Source organism: Dreissena polymorpha, chromosome 1 (assembly GCF_020536995.1).
Source record: "Dreissena polymorpha isolate Duluth1 chromosome 1, UMN_Dpol_1.0, whole genome shotgun sequence".
Taxonomy (NCBI): Eukaryota; Metazoa; Mollusca; class Bivalvia; order Myida; family Dreissenidae; genus Dreissena; species Dreissena polymorpha.
Genome location: NC_068355.1, coordinates 64,413,924 through 64,435,068, shown reverse-complemented (window position 1 = coordinate 64,435,068; position 21,145 = coordinate 64,413,924). Strand labels below are relative to the sequence as shown.

At 33.9% G+C, this 21,145-nt stretch overlaps 1 protein-coding gene across 10 annotated transcripts in view; it reads right to left on the bottom strand.

The window, feature by feature from the left end:
• Positions 1–21,145, bottom strand: part of LOC127832461 (WD repeat-containing protein 49-like) — a 90,675-nt gene that overhangs the window by 55,317 nt on the left and 14,213 nt on the right. For 8 of the 10 annotated variants that reach the window (XM_052357968.1, XM_052357948.1, XM_052357958.1 and 5 more), the window contains 9 exons: positions 20,666–20,744; positions 18,379–18,396; positions 13,068–13,163; positions 11,757–11,911; positions 10,814–10,883; positions 9,810–9,966; positions 8,113–8,200; positions 6,948–7,081; positions 573–674 (listed from right to left, as the gene is read on the bottom strand). In XM_052357968.1, the coding sequence (XP_052213928.1) occupies positions 573–674; positions 6,948–7,081; positions 8,113–8,200; positions 9,810–9,966; positions 10,814–10,883; positions 11,757–11,911; positions 13,068–13,163; positions 18,379–18,396; positions 20,666–20,744 (899 nt within the window). The remainder of the gene's footprint in view (positions 1–572; positions 675–6,947; positions 7,082–8,112; positions 8,201–9,809; positions 9,967–10,813; positions 10,884–11,756; positions 11,912–13,067; positions 13,164–18,378; positions 18,397–20,665; positions 20,745–21,145) is intronic. The other 2 variants (XM_052357985.1, XM_052358004.1) reach the window with 1 other exon arrangement.

The window sequence follows — 21,145 nt, the reverse complement described above, 5'->3', positions numbered from 1 at the left end:
TGACGTAATTCTTTTGCGTGACACACCGTCAAATGATAGTGGACACATGTGCCAAATGATTTTAAAATCTGACAATAAATGACATAGAAATGGCCCGGACAAGCTCATTTATGGCCATTATTGACCTTTTAACTCAAAGTGTGACCTTGACCTTGGAGATATCGACGTAATTCTTTCGCGCACCACCCGGCCAATGATAGTGAACAAATGTGCCAAATGATTTTAAAATCTGACAATGAACGACATGGTTATGGCCCGGACAAGCTTGTTCCTCCTGCCTGCCAGCATTCGCCAATCTAATAACCAGTTTTTTACTTCGGAAAACCTGGTTAATGAGCCTCACTCAGGAAAAAGGGGGCTTAATGCATGTGCGCACCGGCTAATTGAGGATGACAATTTCTGCCTAAAAAGGATTTACCCTAAGAAGAGACTTTCTTTAAACAAAAAAGACAATAAACACGGAAAGTGTTGTCCCTGCTTAGCCTGTGAAGACTGCATAATGCATGTATTCAGCCTTGATTTTCCTGAACGAGGCAAATATGCATGTTATCACATGTAGTAACTACACCTACCTTGGCGTGTCCAATCTTTCTTGTGGGCGTGGTACTTTGTGTAAGTAACGTTCTTAAATTTCCCGCTTGCCACCTGGTTGAGGTCCACATTTAGACACGTCTCTAAAATCAGGAAAAAGGTCACTCTCATATCATTGGTGTGTGCAGGAAATAAATGCCATTTTGATGAATAGTGAATACCGTTAGGTCATGGAATTAACAAAGCTCGTTAAAGCTTATTATGGAATTAACAAAAGCTTGTTAAAGCTCAACAACACAAACCAAATGGATGTAAGTAGATGGTTCTAACTGTATTTTGTCGTTTTTTGCTAAAAGTTCTTTTTATGAGGCATTTGGTTTCCTAACAAAAAGTAAAAAGATGATGACATTAAATTTTGAAAATGTATTATTAGGCTGAAAATGAACATACTGTACAATTACTTTTGACAGAAATAAGCATCTCAGTTTGAGATTTATGAAAGCACAAATGAAGATATGACAGTACTTTTAAGTGAAGGTAAATAGTTAGACATACGGAAATCTTTGAATTTAAGACAAAGCAGTAAAACAGACGGCTACATCCCACATTTATATTTTTTCAACCTAAAAGTGATTGTCATTGATTTTGAGCCAGCATGACTAACACATGCCTACTGCTCATCATCCTGATGACATCAACATTCATACCAAGTGTGATGAAAGGCCTTTAAAGAGCAAAGGAGATATTGACCAGACATGAAACAGGCCTGACAGGCCCAAAGTCGCTCACCTGAGATACAAAAGAATTGAGCTGTTTTATGTGCAGCCCAAGATATCATTAGAACAAACGTACTGACAAAGATTCTTGAAGATTGAACTATTCATGTGAATTTTAGAGGGTTAACAAGGTTTTACTGTAGCCATATAAAGAAAAATGCTCTGCACCCTGGCGGCTTTGCTGTTCAACAGACCAAATCAATTTTCAAACTAATTTGAGAGTATTAACAAGGTTTTACTATAGCCATATAAGGCAATATGCCACACTCAATAGTGACCATGTTTTTCATCAAACCAGATGCATTTGCAAACTCAACAAAGATATCATTAAAACAAATATTCTGATAAAGTTTCATAAAGATTGGACTATTAATGTGATTTCAAGAGTGTTACTATAGCCATATAAGGAAAAATGCCACACATCCTGGCGACAATGTTTTTTTTAACCAATTAGAACGATTTAAGAACTCATTCAAGATATTATTGAGGCAGTTATTCTAGGTTTCATGTTTATAATCAACCGGAACCATTTTTGAACTGATCCAAGATGAGGGCAAATGTTCTAACCAAGTTTCAGAAAGATTGGACGATAAATTTGGGCTCTAGAGTGTTAACAAGGTTTACAAAAGCTTACAAAAGAAAGCTATTAAAGGAAAAATGCTTCGCCCCAGGTGGCCATATTTTTCAACAAACTGGAACCATTTTTGAAGTTGTCCAAGATATCATGAGGACAAATCTTCTTTCCAAGTTTCATGAAGATGGGACACTAAATATGGCCTCCACTATTAAGGCTAATGTTGACCCTGCATGCTGCAGGATGGAGAAAATGATATCACAAAAGCTCACCATGATCACATTGTGCTCATGAGGTGAGCTTTAAAGGCTGAACAAAGTTATCTTAAAGTATGACCTTGACAAGGTGTGACTGACCCATGCTTTCTACAGATTTTCTAAATGACCTCAACATTTTAGACACTTACGTTTCAGACCAGTCCTGTAGAGAATAGAGGACATATATTAAGCAGACACAAATTGTCGCTCAACCCTTTGACCTTTAACTATGAAGGTGACCTTGGGTTGTCATGACTGACTCACATTATTGTACATTGTGTCAGTGCCCTTCAGAATTCAGGCAAGTTTCATTAAAGGGTAAAAGAGATATGGATCAGAAATTAAAGAGTTACATAAGATGACTGATAAATGAAAGAGGGACTAAAGGCATTTATATAAATCCACCTTTGGCTGTACAGAGGAGGATTAAATGAATAAATACTAATCAAGACTGTTAATAACGAGAGAGATATCAATTAAAAGTAATTATTAGTTGTCTAAGTAAAATGCATAAAAACTAATTATTATTTGCCATTTTCAAAAGTTGCATACTAAAAAATGGTATGCACATCTATAATTATTAATTATGTTGATTACTTTTTAACAAACTTTAAAAGATATTTTTATTTTATTTTAAACATGCTGTTTTATTTCTGAACTTTTAAATTGAATTAAATATCAGAAGTCGACATCTGTTGTTTTTTTATTTGGTCTTATTAACATTAAAATACAAGTTTTGAAGATATAATTGAAATAGACAAACTGGCAAGCAATATTTTCTTGACAAAATACATACTATGCATATAAATGTGTGTTCACAGTTAATTTAGTTTAATTATATTTTAATAATACTGGTATTATTTAATAAAATATGCTTTAACAGTTAAAAGTCTCTACACTTAACAGTAATACACTTGTATTTTACAATCCAATATGCAACAGTACATACCTTGCCAAACTGGTGAAGGTCAAAGGTGAAAAGGTCAAGGGCTCACACACACAAAGGCACAAAGGTGAGTATCAAAAGGTGAAGGTCAGGGTTAAAGCGGAAATGGATAAACACAAAAAACATGCAACACAGTGAAAACAAACACAAATGCAAACAACTAACAAAATTGTGCATATTTGGCAAATGAAATGATATTACTAACTGTACAAAGTGTTCACCATTTTCATCAGTTTTCACAATGAACAAAAAGGATTGTAACAGGAAATTTATTGCATAATCAGTTTGTGCAAAAAGGCATAGCTCCAATTTGAAGGACACTGACACACAAAGTAATGTTAACTACATGATAAATTCTTCTTTTTATGAAATTTACCTAACAAAGTGACAACCAAAACATTTGCCAATTTGCAAATCAATTAGGATTAATCAATTTATAACTATTAAAATTAGTAGCACTGACAAAGTAGTGTATGTGAAAATAAATATATTAATTGAATATAAAAAACACAACCAAGATATAGTAAAGTCATATGATATCATGTGTTCCATGTCTACTCTTTGTAAAATGAAAATTATAGCATTGTATTAAAAAGGAAGTTTGAGTAACTTTTAAAATAAATGTACTTCAAATTAGAGTCCTTAATAAAGTTAATTTCAAATTAAGATAATGGCCAGTATACTAAATAAATAAATAACAAGACTATTGCCAAGCAATAAAAGTCCCCTACCGGCTCCACCATTGTCAGAAATTCCACCATTGTTAGAATATTGTTTTTATTTGTTGCCAAAGAAACCAGAATTTTAGACGTAGGATCAAAATAAAATAACGTGCATAATGTCCATATTGCCATCTATCCATGTTCCAAGTTTCATGAAAAAATATTAAGAACTTTTAAAGTTATCGCAGGATCCAGAAAACCACCATTTTCAGCAGTATTTCTAGTCTATTTGTTGCCATAGCAACCAGAATTTTAGACGTAAGAACAAAATGAAATGACATGCATAATGTCCATATTGCCAACTATCCATGTTCCAAGTTTCATGAAAAAGTATTAAGAACTTTTAAAGTTATCACAAGATCCAGAAAAGTGTGACAGACTGATGGACACACAGAGCGCAAACCATAAGTCCCCTCTGGTGAAACCGGTAGGGGACTAAAAAGATGTTAAGCTTTATACAAAACATTTGATGATTATAGTTCTATACTAGCAAAAGCAAGCAATGGATCTTATTTTATGTAATATTAAAGGGAATGTAATTTATTCTTGAGAATTAAATTGAATGTTTATCTAAATTAATGTGACACTTTATACAAGTGTTTAGGAAAATAGCTTATAAACTAATTCAGCCAGTCTATGCTTAACCCATTACCACTCAGACACTTATATTGACGCATTTGTAGTCTCTTTGAACTTTAAATTTAATTAAAGACCTTTCTTACTAGATTCAAGTTATTAAGGCTTCATTTTCAATCCTTAGATACTGATGAGCAGCAAAGAGTATAAAACCTGAACAGACTGCCAGTTACTTGCAGGCTGATTTGGTTTAATGCTGTTTGCACATAGACTATTTCACTTTGCTTTTGAGAGGGAAATGGTTCAAGAGTACCCGGATAAAAAAAGAGCCTCTGTCTGCAAAAACAGGGCTTAATGCATGTGCAAAATGTATCGTCCCAAATTAGCCTGTGCAGCCAGCACAGGCTAATCAGGGAAGATTCTTTCCTCTTATGGAATCTTTTGCTTGAAAGGAAGCCTCTCAACAAAAAACCCATTTAGGCAGAAATTGTAGTCCCTGATTAGCCTGTGTGGATTGCACAGCTAATATGGAACAACATTTTATGAACATACATTAAACCAAGTTTTCTCAAAACATGGCTAAATTAGTAACCAATATCTACCCTCCACTTCTACTGAATTGACAGATCAACATTTTTGATATTTTATGGACATTGGCATTATCAGTCTTGCATTACTTGTGTTACAAATAACCATGTTTGTCCACAAAAATGATGATGTATTATTTCAAGATTTTGTTAAAAATTGAAAGAAAGGAACTAACTTATGAATATGAAACTAACCACAGTTGAAAATTACAAAAAACAAGATTTCATAAAGCATTCTTTAAACCAATTTAAAATGCGTGGACTCTAACTAAGACATAAATTGAAAATTAGTATGTATGCATTCATACATAACAACAATTCAAGTTATACTGTATCTTATATTATGGTGTGTATAGAATGCATTTATGAAATCTTACCTTAACATTACATGATTGATGATTGATGTATACATGTTCTTGAAATATTTTGAAAACATGTTTAGTGAATTTCAAAAAATAAGAAAATGCCAATGTATTAATGTTTCCAAAACATATGTTATATAAACTTGGATATTATCAGAGATGAAAACATAACATGTGTTATCTAATAAGATCTGTAAATTGTGCACTAGTCTAGATGAATTTCTCCACACATACAGAACAAGATCGTGTAAAAACATCACAAATAGGTGTAATATAAAGGATGCTTATCACAACAGAAAGGTGGGAAATGTGAAAACATATGAAACTACCTTGGAAAGCAACTAAAATGATAAACACCAAAAAGAAATGCATGAACATTGACTATGATAAGCAGTACATGAAAAACAGGTTTCTTGGATGTAATAGCTACATATTTCTGCCCTAAAAGAAACAGTAATTAAAGCTAAGTAAAACTTGTTTTAGTGTATGAATAAACTCAAAGGAAATAATGACTTCCACTACGTGGTATGTAAACAAAAGCTGTTAAAAGAAAGAGGCTTGACTTTTCTTGTCATCTCAGAATTTCTGGCATGTTTTAAAAAACAAAATGATTGGTCTGTTGCAGGAGATGATTATCATTTAACTATTTCTATCATATAAATGATGCAATGTAGTTGCATATTGAAGTACACAGATGACTAAAAAAACTAAAACTATTTGCTTTCATCACACAGAATAACAGCTGGCCATTTATTTAAAAAGACATGCACAAAACTATTCAAAGCATTCCCCAATTAAGCAACAATTAGTTTTACCTGGCAAAAGAGCATGATTTCTATAGCTGACAAGCAACTTAAAAGGTTTGCAAGCAATTAGGAATAAAGGTCTATAATGATGCAATAGAAAATTTAGAACCAAAAAAAAACGTCCTAACCACTTATTTTGATGATCCTATAATATGCACTGTAAAATATATTTATAAAATAAATAAAATTCTATATTCACAAATTAATCCAAAATCCACACAGCAAATGAATATTCCTAGCCATGTTTTTGTTTGATATTAAAAACTGATAGTGCTTAAAACATCAGTAGCAGTTCAAAAGTGATGCATAAAGCCTCTTTTGAAATCTAATAAGCCAAGCATTTTAAATCATTTTTGCCTCGCTTTGGGAATACTAGGCTTAATGAATATGCGTGAGGTATCATCAAAGATTAGCTTAAGTTGTTGGAACAGGCTAATCAGGGACAACATTTTCAGCTTTTATGGCATCTTTTCGTTTAACCCTTTCAGTGCGGGAACCGAATTTTAAAGGCCTTTGCAAACAGTTTGGATCCAGATGAGACGCCACAAAATGTGGCGTCTCATCTGGATCCAAACTGTTTGCTATTCTGATAGTATTCTTTGAAAAAAAAATGAAGAAAATGCTTATTTTACAAATTCAGCAGACAACATTTTAGCAGACGACAAATTTCCCAGCATGCAAAGGGTTAAAGCCTCTCCTTTGAGAAAATCCAGTCTAGGCGGAAAGTGCAATCCCATGTTAGCCTGTGAGGCTCCAACAGGCATTATGCCAATGTTTCCCAAGGCAAGACTCATTTCCTTGCAGTTTTACCTTGCTTCTCTCCAGCAGGTGCAGGCGGACGCTCAAACAGCGCAATCTGGGCGGTGTTGAAGAACAGGGCATTGACAAACCCGCCTACATCTCCAAACACTAGTACAGCATCATTAGGATTCATAGGATTGGACCTATGAAATAAATGGCAATAATATTTACAGTAGGTGTTTAATAATAAATCAGAGAAACTTTGAAAAAAAAGACATTTGAAATCACATGTTAAATATACCATTTTATCCCATCATCAGACGTGCATTGTCGAAATAAACCACTGTGGAATAAATTTTCCTTTATTTCAGCAGTGCTGAAATATAGCTGTCACGCGCGGCGAAGAATGTTCATATTACTCGGAATCAACTATAAAGTAATCATTTTTAGTAAAATCGAATCAGATTCAACAAAACAAACAATTTGATACCAAGATGTAATATAGTTTTATCACATAATGCAACTCAAAAAGCAAATAAACATTATTTACAAATATTAAGTGCGCGTACTCGTGACGTCATTATTAACACGTCATACGACACAATGCATGTAGTTTCACGCTAAAGATGCAATTGTTTAGTGTCTCTTTTTTTCATTATTTCTTAAAAATCGGGGACGTAGAGGTATGATAAACGAAAAAACAGGTTGGTTACTGATCTTTTTGTAATGTATTAGGCTCGACACGATTAAAATAATGAAACAATGTTTGCTTAAAATATCTTTGGAATTTTCCGTCTAGTTCGATTTTCCTATTCTATGTTTAAAGAAATAATTTACGACTAAGAAAATTGATGGGATAAATCGAATACTAGGTCGGTGCCGAATAAAGCAAAGTTTATCTTGCTCGGCACGAAAATTTGAACCACTCGCCAAGGCTCGTGGTTGAGATTTTCTAAGCCTCGCAAAATAAACTTTGCTTTATTCGGCACCGACCTAGTATTCTCTATATTCCAAAGTTCAAGATCATTAATACTTTTATGAAGATTTAAGATTGTGATTTATACATGAATTTTAAGCGGAAAAAGTTTCCTGATTAAGTTAATATGATTTCTTATAAGCTTATTTTTTAAGTCAGTTGAATGTTCTTTATTCAATACAAATGTATTTTTTGGGTTGGCATAAAACCAATAACAAGCTTACCACCCTACTGTCAATAAAACTCAAAACATTGTACCAGTAGTCGAGGCATAGAGGGGTAGATTTCAGGTTCTGCACCTTGTACTGACACAGGAACTCTACCTTGGAACTCAGGTCGTAGATCGCTATGAAACACATATATTCTTGTTCTGGGAAAATTGAGCTTGCAAGTGTGTTAAGTGTCATCCCAGATTAGCCTGTGCAGTCTGCACAGGCTAATCAGGCACAAAACTTTCTGCTGAAAATGTTTTTTTTGTTTGAGGAGACCTACAAACAAAAGATTTCATACCAGCAGAAGATCTTGTTCCAGATCAGCCTGTGCGGACTGCACAGCCTAATCTTCACCAAACTTAAGGCACATGAACTAAGCCCAGTATTTGCAGACCTTGGCTCAATACACGTAACACAGGGTCTGTACACATGCACATAGGCACACAAATACACACAGGTAAGATTGCAGAGTTTAATAAATTTCATACTTAGACAGCATACCTTTTTTTATCAATGCAAGCATGTGTCTATAAAATACATATTGAAGGGACTTTTTCATTGATTTTGGCATGTGTTGAAGTTTGTCATCAAATGCTTTATATTGATAAATATTAAGCTAGATTATATGATTTTGTCAAATATTTATGAATTAGTATACAATGTGTAACAAACTTATTATATATATATTTCAATATAAATTAAGATAAAAGTAAAAAAGATCATGTGTCAAAAAATAAGCCAGATATTTAATTCTGAAATCAAACATGTCTGTACAGTTGAATTCGCCAGCATGTAGATAATGCAAGTACAATGTGAATCTCAATTTAGTTTAACGGTTCATTTTAAATTTCTGCAACGATATATATTCATACGACACACGAACACTAACTCTGATGCTAATAAAAAGACGAATGCTTTGGTTATTGTAGGAAAATATGTATGAAATATCTTTTTCACAATCGACTCCAGGCGCTAATTTGTCTTTGCTGCATTTTATGAAATTCGTCTTCAGTGTATAATTTTTCTTGCCTATTTTGTGTTATTGTAAAATATTTTATCAATATACAACAATTTAACACACATAAAAAATAGCATAATCTCGCTTTAAACATAGTATCATAAAAGCTCCAGTAAAAAACAAGAATAAAATTAATGGAAGACACTTTCAGGTTTTTTAATCGTCAAAAGATGCATATAATGGATATTCTAGATCATTGTAAATTTCCAGTATTAATGTTTCCACACAAATATTACACAAAACTACAACAAAAATTTGCAAATCTAAAGATATCTTTTTCAATTTTGTCAATTTTCCAAAACGTGAAAAGGTCCCTTTAATATGACAACAAAATTGATTGCATTTCACCCACTAAGAATGTCCATCTAAAATGTACCGGTACTCAGAGGGGCTCTAGAAACATGTGTATTATTTGACAGGGTAAAGACTTTAGGAAACTCTCCTGATTCAACCCTTATGCACATTTAAGAAATGTATCAGCATGATCCAGCAAAATGAACAATAAAGTGTATACAAACTTGAAAATAATATTATTGGCTGAAAACTAGACAGTCAATAAGGACATTGATGCCCCCACTCAAATAACAGCAGTTTATGCATTGATGAATATTTAAACATATGTCTTTAACAGACAAGGTTAAATCTATATACCAACCTAACCACCCCTGATTAGAAGGGGGAATATTAACAATAAGTAGTAACCACAACAATCCTAATCCCAGTACCTATCTCCTTGCTAGTGAACGACAGAGCAATTTTGTTGACATTTTGCAGAATCACAAAGTTGGTCACCCAGAGGTCCCTGGCCTTGCATGAGTCAGTGCCAGTCTTGAGGGCTCGCTGAAGCTTCATGTCCAGGCCCCAGTTTGATATGGACCCTTCCTGAAATCCATGGCAACACAGTTGGAACATAAGGGTGCTACACGTGCCATTGACCCCCTAGCCTCTATATGATTAAATAAGTAAGAAGAATTTCTAAAACTTACTTATCCTTTAAGCCTAGTTAATATGATATGGATTTAAAATATTTTGGTCAAGATTCAAGAGATGCTTCATATTTGAGCCATTATGGTAAAACCATGCTTAATGCATGTGCATTTCGTGACAGCCCACATTAGCGTGTGCAGTCCACACAGGCTAATCAGAGACAAGACTTTGTGCTTTTATGGAATTTTTTGTTTAAAGGATGTCTCTTCTAAACCAAAATCCAGTGTAAATGGTAAGAGTTGCCCCTGAATAGCCTGCGCAGAAACACATGCATGAACCCCAGTTTTCCAAGAACAGACTTTATATTTTTTCCATATTACAAAGTGAGGATATATTTCTCACATAGAATACTGTGAACAAAATAGTACAGTATTCATCAGACACTAAATACTGTAGACTTGTGTGGAGTTACGAAAAGATACGAAACCAAATGATCAACACATTTTTAAAGCAAAAGTCTTACATCAGACATAAACAATTCAACCACTGATTTAACCCAACAATAGGAATCCACAATGTTTAATACCAGTTCAATTAAATGAATCCACGGACAGTATGATATTTGGAAAATTCTGAAATCTTAAGATTTGACAAAATTAATTTATAAAACCAAAAACGGAGTACAATATAAGTTGGAACAATATTAATCTATGGATAATTGAAGTTTAAGGTTGAGATTCGAATAGAGCTATTTCATAATGCAATAAAAGGCGATTGTAAAAAAAATAATAATTTACCTTACCTTACTAATGGCTATGTATTTGTTAGCATTCTTTAAAAATGCAACTCTCTGGATGGAGTCCTTGTGAGGGCTGAAGAAAAATTATTACAATATGACTACAGACACAGCTTGCTGTCTCAATAGTGAAGAAAAACACCCTTAACCTATCCTGACATCCTGTAATATGTAGATAGTTGATACAAAAAAATTGGCTGCATTAAACAGGTTTCATGCTTGTGGGTAAAGTGTTTTTCCAGATAAAGCCTGTGCAGTCTGCATAGGGTGATAATGGATGACACTTTCAGCTTGTATTTTTGTTTAAAGGAATTCTCTTTTTAGCCACAATACAGTTTAGGCATTAAGTGTCAACCCAGTTCTAATCTGGAGCATCACTTTAAGCACATGCATTAAGCCCTATTTTTCAAAGCATTTTGTCAAATAAAAAAATCTTAACATTGTAGAGGACCACTATACAATGTTATAAACATCAAGAGTTCTATGAAGTTCTTGAGAAAAAATATAATTATGTGTATAAGTCTTAATAAATCCTGTGAGCCCGGAGATGTGACCTGATTTGAACAAATTGCAAAGAGAACAACAATACAAGGTTAAATAATGAGTACTCAACCTTTGGGCCTTGTGGTTTCAGACAGATTGTTATTGTATGTAGTGTGTGTATAATCTTGAGACCCCAAGGTGTGGACAGTGTTAACTATCTGGTTTATAGTTATTTAGCTGATTATTCTTACTAACTATCCTAAAATCATAGAATGTCTTGGTTGAAAACAGGGCATAACTTTTGTATTTGTTTTAAATTGCACATACATTACTGTTCTGAGAGATTGGCCTAATTTGTACTGTGGGATCAGTGTTGTTTTTACTGCGGGGTAAGTCAGTTTCTTTGAGTCTAATGTTATCCAAGAGGAATCTATTGTTGTCTACAGAAGGGATCTTTCCTGCAGACCTGTTAAGATGTTTCAGATCCTTCCACTGTGGGACCTGGGTGGACTTGACGCGGTCATCTTTCTCATAGAACTCTAGCAGCATGTGAGAGGCAAACTTGTCCCAGTCCACGGTGCCTTCACGGGTAACATCGATCTTGTCAAACAACTCTAGGTACTGAAAGGGACAGGTTTTTAAGGTGAGATACTGGAGTGATGTCTGGAAGCCATGCTCCACTGATTGAGCGTAACTTTCTTTAAGTACTGTCTAAAAGCTTTACTATCATTGAGTGATACTAACGCTATTTCACAAGATATTGTACTTATTGAGATTGCCTTCAAAGCAATGATACATACAATGTCATGTTAATAAGTACATAAATCCAGTTCCAACAAATGACATGGCGGTTTCATGCAAAAGTGGAATGACTTGGAATGCAGGGCTTTAGAATTTTGTAAAGAAACAAACACTTTTCATACGATGCAATAAGCTTGCATGGAAAATATGCCAGTAGTTGAAATATCATCACAATTGCCTTTATGTGTGTATATATTTAAATACCATTATGGTGAATATATTGTTTTGTAATCTATTGTTTTTAAACATAGAAAAAAACAAAACCAATCATAGATACAGGATACATAACAAACATTTAACTCTTACTTATAGACAAAATAAGTATAATGTTTGCAAGCCAAATATGATGCAAATATTGTAAAATACAGGGTAATTTCAAATGACTTACAAATGAGCCACACTATGAAAACAAGAGCACCGCATAACACGTGCCAACGCTCTGCTGCCGGTGCAGTTTTGAATAAAAGAAAGATTGTCAGAAATTTTATTTTTTTATTTTTTTAGAGGTCACAGTGACCTTGATCTTTGACCTAGTGACCCCAAAAATGGGTGTGGCGTGTAGAACTCATCAAGGTGCACCTCCAAATGAAGTTTCAAAGTTGTAGGTGGAAGCACTATGATTTTAGAGATAAATGTCAAGGTTTTAGCACGACGTGGACGGCGGATGGCAGACGGCGGACGACGAGCAGGCTATGACAATACCTCGGGTTTTCTCCGAAAACAGCCAAGCTAAAAATGGGGCTCTAAGTATATGCCTTAAGTGTTGCAGGCTAATCAGAAATTTAAACACTTCAAGCTTTATGGAATTTTTCGTTTAAAGGAAGTCTTTTTGTAAATATAAATACTGTCCAGACAGAAAGAGTCGTTCCTGATAAGCCTGTGCTGACTGCACATGCTAATCTCAGACTACAATTTACACAGATTTATAACATCAATTTTCCAAGAGTGCAGCTTATATTGTACATGCTGTACTCACCTCTTCCTTGGATCCCTTGTTGAGGAGAATGGTCAGGGCCTCGCAGAACTGGTCCCGATTCAGGCTCAGCTTGTTGTCATAGCCGTCACCTTCATTCTACCAACACAAAAACATCTATGATACAGATCAGGTACCTTGCAGTACATTGCAGGCATGTAGTGTGAAAACATTGCTATTTTTTAAATAAAATGTAAATACATACACACTGAATAACTGACATAAAATAACATTTGACCCATATATATTTGCTTTAATTTTTATAAAAGCATTAACAACTTATTCCACAACGGACATTGTTTTCATACACATACAATATAAAAATATAGGAGTTACAAACAAATATTTATTATTAAAAATAAAATCCTGGAAGAAATGGTAACTGGCAAGTCATTAAAAGGCTTGTGTAATTTAAACAATAGGAAATACATAATTTCTACCACATAAACATGTATATTCCAAACAATATACCTTACATGTAGTAATTGCAAACAAATTATATTCACAAAAATATACGCAACTTACAGTAACTGTGGCTCACTGGGTCATTGTCGACCTGAAATGGCCAACAAGTCACCCGGGGGTGACTAGAAGCCGATTCTTGTCACACCAGGGTGACTTCAAGCCGATTCATGTCAACCCCGGGTGACTTCAAGCCGACCGGGTGACTAGAATCGGCTTGAAGTCACCCCAGGGTGACATGAATCGGCTTGTAGTCATTCCCGGGTGACTTGTTGGCCATTTCAGGTCGACAATGACCCAAAGAGCGTAACTGTGAGACAAATGTGAATTTGTCAAGTAAATGGATTTTTTTTAAGGGAACTTTGACTAATTAATTAGTATAGAGATAGGTTCAATAAAGTTTGTCTAATTAATTAAGTGGTTAAATGAAAAGTTTGTTAGTAACACATTATATAGAATGACTATAGATAGAAAAGAATTGTACAGTAAAAAAAATCAATTGTCCAAGTCCAGTTAGATTACTATAATCACAAATTATCAGAAAATATGGGAAATTCTACATCAGTAAAACTTACGAATTATCAATGAAAGACAATACATTGGTCTTGACACCATCAACAGATTAAAAATGGAAAACATGTGCCATAGGAAAATAAATATCTTTATATTATTTATTAATGAAAGTACAAATATATTTAATTGAATAATTTAATAGTAACTTCTTTCTTTACATTAACAAATAAAACATTCATCAATTAAACATAAACAAAAAGAATTAGTATTCTATACAATTTGTAGACTTATTGTGTAATTTATTACTGTTGTTTAACTCACTTGCAAAAAATATGGCTGATACATGGTACCTGTATATAAGCCATAATGTAATAATTTAAAGATAGAAAAAAAATATTATTACATTTTTCACAGGTACAGAATTAGGTTATAATTTAAAGCCCATTAATTTTCTACTATAAATTTATAGTTCAGCACAGAAAAATCACAAAATTGTCTCATATAATTGCATAAATACTAGTTATTGATCTGTTTTGCACAACCATAGCACTTAGATAAAGCATTTTACAGAAAAGTTTTTACAAAAGAAGGATTGTATATTCTAAACCAGACATCTTACCCAATACACTAATTCATGTTTCAAATCAGGTGTTTTTGTCTAAAAAATAACAGATTCCAGATTTTAAAAACGTGTTAATAACATGGTGTTACTTAAAGCTTGCATGACATTTCGCGAAAAGCGACAAGTAATGGAATAAAAAATGGCATAATAAGATATCACTGGACATAGTAACAAATAATTAACATTCTGATTTACTGGAAAGACAATCCTGCTGCATTCCATTAACCCATTTATGCCTAGCGTCTAGAAAAAAGGCCTTGGCAAACAGCGTAGACCCAGATGAGACGCCGCATGATGCGGCGTCTCATCAGGGTTTGCGCTGTTTGCTTAAAGGAATTTCTGTATGAAATATTCTAAATATAGAAAAAATATACCAGACATCCCTAATTTTGGAAATAAATTGATTCAATTTAGAATGATGGGAGAGTCCACTAGGCATAAATGGGTTAATGCTGATGGTGGCGATGTCAGTACTGATTCATTGGCTCATTGAAATATTTAAATTTAGACCAAAAGTGAGTAAATGTCACTTAATTTGCTCAGGAGATGTGAATGTGTTGAGGGTTACATGGAAGTATTTTTTAGAAGCTTTTTTATTATTAATATTGAAGGTCAATTTGGGTTAACAGAGCATTTAGACCTTCTGATTTTAGTCCAATAGCCCAATTTCATGGTCAAATGAGGTCAAGTTGAGAGTATCATAGATGAAAATGCATGCAAGTATTATATCTTTGTAGCAAGCAGTAGGGATGTAAAATAAAACATCAGTTTGGGTTCACCAATAATTTTGACTGTCTGACATAGTCTTAGTCCAAGTATAAAAGTGTCAAGGTCAAAATGAGGTATGGGTGATAATCGTGTGTTCATAGTATTCAATGAACATATTCATGCTAGTATCAAAGGTTTGTACGAAGCAATATTGATGATATAGGAAACATGTAATTTTGAGCTAACCTCATATGAACAAACAAATGGACATACAAGCCATTCACAATTAATGCCTCCACAAGCAGTAGATACTTAAACATCCAAAGCCATGTGTATATTATGAGGACTGTTGTAACAATCAGCAACTTACCTCTCATGAAATATTGTCAATACCCCTCAATCTTTTACAGCAAGAATATAAGGATGATGTCCCTACTTAATACCATCTCATGTGAAAAATTCCCCCATAAGGAAGCAATTCATCCAAAAATCAAAATAATCATGTTATATTTGAAGTAAACGTTTTTGAGAGAATGAAAGTCACTGTTTTTCCATACCACTAATATATTAGGAATAAAATTGATTTAATATTTTTTCAAAAGCACATTTATTATTATGAATTGAAAAGTATATGTAACTATCTTAATCCGAATCCAAAACTTCCCAGAACAGAGTGAGCGCCTAAGTGTATGTTTGTATTATACAATTAACTGGAGCAACTCAATAATTATCTAAATTATAAGCTCTTACTTCATAAAATCATAAAAGTTCACAATGCTATACATTGCAATTCACATGCATAATGTCGCATATGAGCTTTTTAACACTACGTTGTGTTCATACCATCTAGCTAACATTTAGGTATTAAATTGTGTACAGAATTTGTCTGCATCAAATATTAGTCTATCATGCATAACGCCTTGTTATGTACCCTTTTATCTCTTATCTGTGAAAAAAAAACATGCACATATATTTTAAATTCAGCAAATAAAAACAAAAAAAATGCTTAAATATACAGGGTGATAATACTTATAAATATATAATAAATTTTATAACAAAATTGAATTTATCTTCTTTTGTTTGTGCAGTCTGCACAGGCTAATCAAGGACAACACTTCCCTGCATTTTTTTATATTATGTTTCATTTAAAGGAAGTCACTGTTAAATGAAAATACAGTTAGGGCAGAAAGTGTCATCCCTGATAATCCTGTCTTCACTGCACAGACTAATCTCTGATGACCCTTTACACACATGTATTAAGCCCAGTTTCCTCTAATCTCTGATGACCCTTTACACACATGTATTAAGCCCAGTTTCTTCTAATCTCTGATGACCCTTTACACACATGTATTAAGCCCAGTTTTCTCTAATCTCTGATGACCCTTTACACACATGTATTAAGCCCAGTTTTCTCTAATCTCTGATGACCCTTTACACACATGTATTAAGCCCAGTTTCCTCTAATCTCTGATGACCCTTTACACACATGTATTAAGCCCAGTTTCCTCTAATCTCTGATGACCCTTTACACACATGTATTAAGCCCAGTTTTCTCTAATCTCTGATGACCCTTTACACACATGTATTAAGCCCAGTTTTCTCTAATCTCTGATGACCCTTTACACACATGTATTAAGCCCAGTTTTCTCTAATCTCTGATGACCCTTTACACACATGTATTAAGCCCAGTTTTCTCTAATCTCTGATGACCCTTTACACACATGTATTAAGCCCAGTTTTCTCTAATCTCTGATGACCCTTTACACACATGTATTAAGCCCAGTTTTCTCTAATCTCTGATGACCCTTTACACACATGTATTAAGCCCAGTTTTCTTTAATCTCTGATGACCCTTTACACACATGTATTAAGCCCAGTTTTCTCTAATCTCTAATGACCCTTTACACACATGTATTAAGCCCAGTTTCCTCTAATCTCTGATGACCCTTTACACACATGTATTAAGCCCAGTTTTCTCTAATCTCTGATGACCCTTTACACACATGTATTAAGCCCAGTTTTCTCTAATCTCTGATGACCCTTTACACACATGTATTAAGCCCAGTTTCCTCTAATCTCTGATGACCCTTTACACACATGTATTAAGCCCAGTTTCCTCTAATCTCTGATGACCCTTTACTCACATGTATTAAGCCCAGTTTCCTCTTATCTCTGATGACCCTTTACACACATGTATTAAGCCCAGTTTTCTCTAATCTCTGATGACCCTTTACACACATGTATTAAGCCCAGTTTCTTCTAATCTCTGATGACCCTTTACACACATGTATTAAGCCCAGTTTTCTCTAATCTCTGATGACCCTTTACACACATGTATTAAGCCCAGTTTCCTCTAATCTCTGCTGACCCTTTACACACATGTATTAAGCCCAGTTTCCTCTAATCTCTGATGACCCTTTACACACATGTATTAAGCCCAGTTTCCTCTAATCTCTGATGACCCTTTACACACATGTATTAAGCCCAGTTTCCTCTAATCTCTGATGACCCTTTACACACATGTATTAAGCCCAGTTTTCTCTAATCTCTGATGACCCTTTACACACATGTATTAAGCCCAGTTTTCTCTAATCTCTGATGACCCTTTACACACATGTATTAAGCCCAGTTTTCTTTAATCTCTGATGACCCTTTACACACATGTATTAAGCCCAGTTTTCTCTAATCTCTGATGACCCTTTACACACATGTATTAAGCCCAGTTTTCTCTAATCTCTGATGACCCTTTACACACATGTATTAAGCCCAGTTTTCTCTTATCTCTGATGACCCTTTACACACATGTATTAAGCCCAGTTTTCTCTAATCTCTGATGACCCTTTACACACATGTATTAAGCCCAGTTTTCCCAGAATGAAGCTGAATGGAAACATGATGAGAGCTGTTTAAACAAAGCAGCTGATATTGTTTTAGGCTTAAATTTTACGTTTTCAGGCCTTGCTCAAATGCTCAAAGAACATTTACATTAAGCAACATACATGTACTTACAGACCAAGTATTGGATAGCTGTTTGTAAGACATTAAATATTAATATCTGCAATGAGTTAAAGTTTTTGAAATTCAACTGATGGTAACTAAGTAGGTATGATTATTGTATTGATACAAAGTAAACATTTTATTACCTAATTACTCTTAACACAGATATACTGGTAAACAACAAATTATTCATACATTGTTAATGTTTTAAGCTGTTCTCCTGTAGACCAATTTGAGAATTTTATACCAATCTTTCTTTCTAAATATTGCATTTCTTCAGAATTATGGGTCAAATTGTTGTCACAGGCTGTTCTTGTTTTATGCTGTTTGCGCATCGCCATTTTCACTTTGCTTCTGAGTGGAAAAGGGTTAACTAGTTTGCTAAGCATTGCTCTTTTAATAAGTGTGCTTTAACACTAATGAGTATTTTACCAAAGTTAACATTTGTTGGGGGAATTAATCAGTGTATTGCAGCCTACATTCTCAGCATGTACATTAAAATGACACAGGCATAGTGTCACATTATAACACCATGAAATTATTAAGTGCAAACAATTGTTATATCATATCCAGATAAATACGTTGCATACTTTTATTTAGAATGTTCACGTTACGAAACTGATCAGTGGTGCCATATTAAGATAAATTACAACTGCATTGAACTAAATGCCAGCCAAAACACGCAGAATAACCCAACAAATTGTTAAAAAAGAGACACTGAAATAGCCCTGGTTACTGTCTTCTACATTATCCTTTAGCTATATATGTTTCCTAGAATTGTTCTATCTACATGTATGCTAGATTGCTTTTACCGGTACATGCCAATCACAGTCACCACCTTGCAGTATATTATATGCGAAAATATTATATTATATTTAATCATAATTTCATAATTGTACTGTTTTGAAATCATTGACTACTAAGCGAAGAAGCATTACATGATATTCCCATACAGTGTCTTTTCAAGAATCAAAAAGTAGGGGTGAGGGGGGAAAATTTGCCCCTAATTTTGAAAAATAGGGGGGATTTTTCCAGAAACAGGAGGCCAATTATCAAATACCATTTAAATGCATTTCAGTTTTAATGTTTAATTTATTAACCTTAAACATCATTATAGTATAGTCAGTAAAATTCTATGGTTACTGCTATTAAATAAACAGCACTTCCCATAGCTATTACACTGACTTGAATAAAAAAAACGGAAAATATGTTTTCACATGATATTTCTGTATCATTTTAAATTATAAAATTAAACATTTGCTGATTTGCACGTCTGTCATGACATCCAGGGCTCAGCACTTCAAAGTTTTGATACAACACGTAATCATTAAATATTGGAAGCGTGTTTTGGAATAAACATTTAATTATGCTGATTTGAGAATTCAACAAAACGTTAACAGTTGATTGTAATTAATTCAACGATAATAGGTTAAAACAATTAACCAGTTGATTTAATGTTTTCGCAATATTATGAACGAAATTACAATTTCCACAAGGATTAAATCCGGTTGCCACAATTTCAAAATACTGTAGGGTTTGATAAGTATGGTAAGCCAACAAAACCACGCGCTAATGACAATTACGTCACATGTCGTCTGCATGATTTAACTGCAGGAAATGACTGCCTACGGGTGCTGTCGCTCATTAAAAGCAAGCTCTCGTTTGCCATTATTGATTTTCCAACACAACGCCGCTCTGCCTTTAAGCTGTCTTACGTTGGGTAGTTGAGATACATGTAGCTTCGCCTTTAAGCTGTCTTACGTTGGGTGGTTAAGATACATGTAGTTGACAGACAATTGTAAATCTGCTCTAAAAAAAATTTGTTGAAGACCATATTGCTTTGATTTTGAGAAATACTCCTGGATATTGAAAGCGCAAATTTTCTTGCACACATTCTGAAAATGTGCGAGATCTTTGGAAAAATAGCGCGAATCGCGTGGTCTAGAATGGACACTGCCCATAATTTCTATTGTGTTTTACATGTGACTATACCACGTTTCTATTATATGTGTCTTGTTCTGATAAAACTGGGCTTAATGCATGTGCGTAAAGTGTCGTCCCAGATTAGCCTGAGCAGTCAGCACAGGCTAATCAGGGACGACACTTTCCGCTTTTATGGTATTTTTAGTTTCAAGGAAGTACCGAAAATCAAGTTTAGGCGGAAAGTGTCGTCCCTGATTAGCCTGTGCGGACTGAACAGGCTAATCTGGGACGACACTTTACGCACATGCATCATGCCCAGTTTTATCAGAACAAGACACATATGATGTTATAACCACATGTTTCAGCAATAACCTACCATGAATGCATCCTGCAGCCTGTCTAGGTCCTTCATGTTCAGTCTGTTCTCAAGCTTTGTGTCCAAATTAACAACTTTCCTGAAAATCATGAAAGAATGTGATTTAACGCAAGTCATACGTTATATTTTCATTATGTGCAAATTTAACAATAATTATAAATTAATTATTTAATTATGCAAAATTTAATGTGTTATTGTAGTTAGCATTAAAATACAACTTCAAATAATATGACTATTGGTGGAATTTTACATATCATAAGCTAATAAAAGTCAATGGTACAAATCAGTTTTTATGTCACTTCGAATGCCATAATAAAGCAGAAGCCATCTGAAATTGTTCCAATTACTTTGTCAATTTCAGCAATTAGATACAAGAACTTGATGATGAAATACATCAAATATACAACTTAAGTTTAAATTTAAAAATTATAGCAGTAAAAAAGGAGAATTATTCTCCACAATTTTACTTATAACGGACCT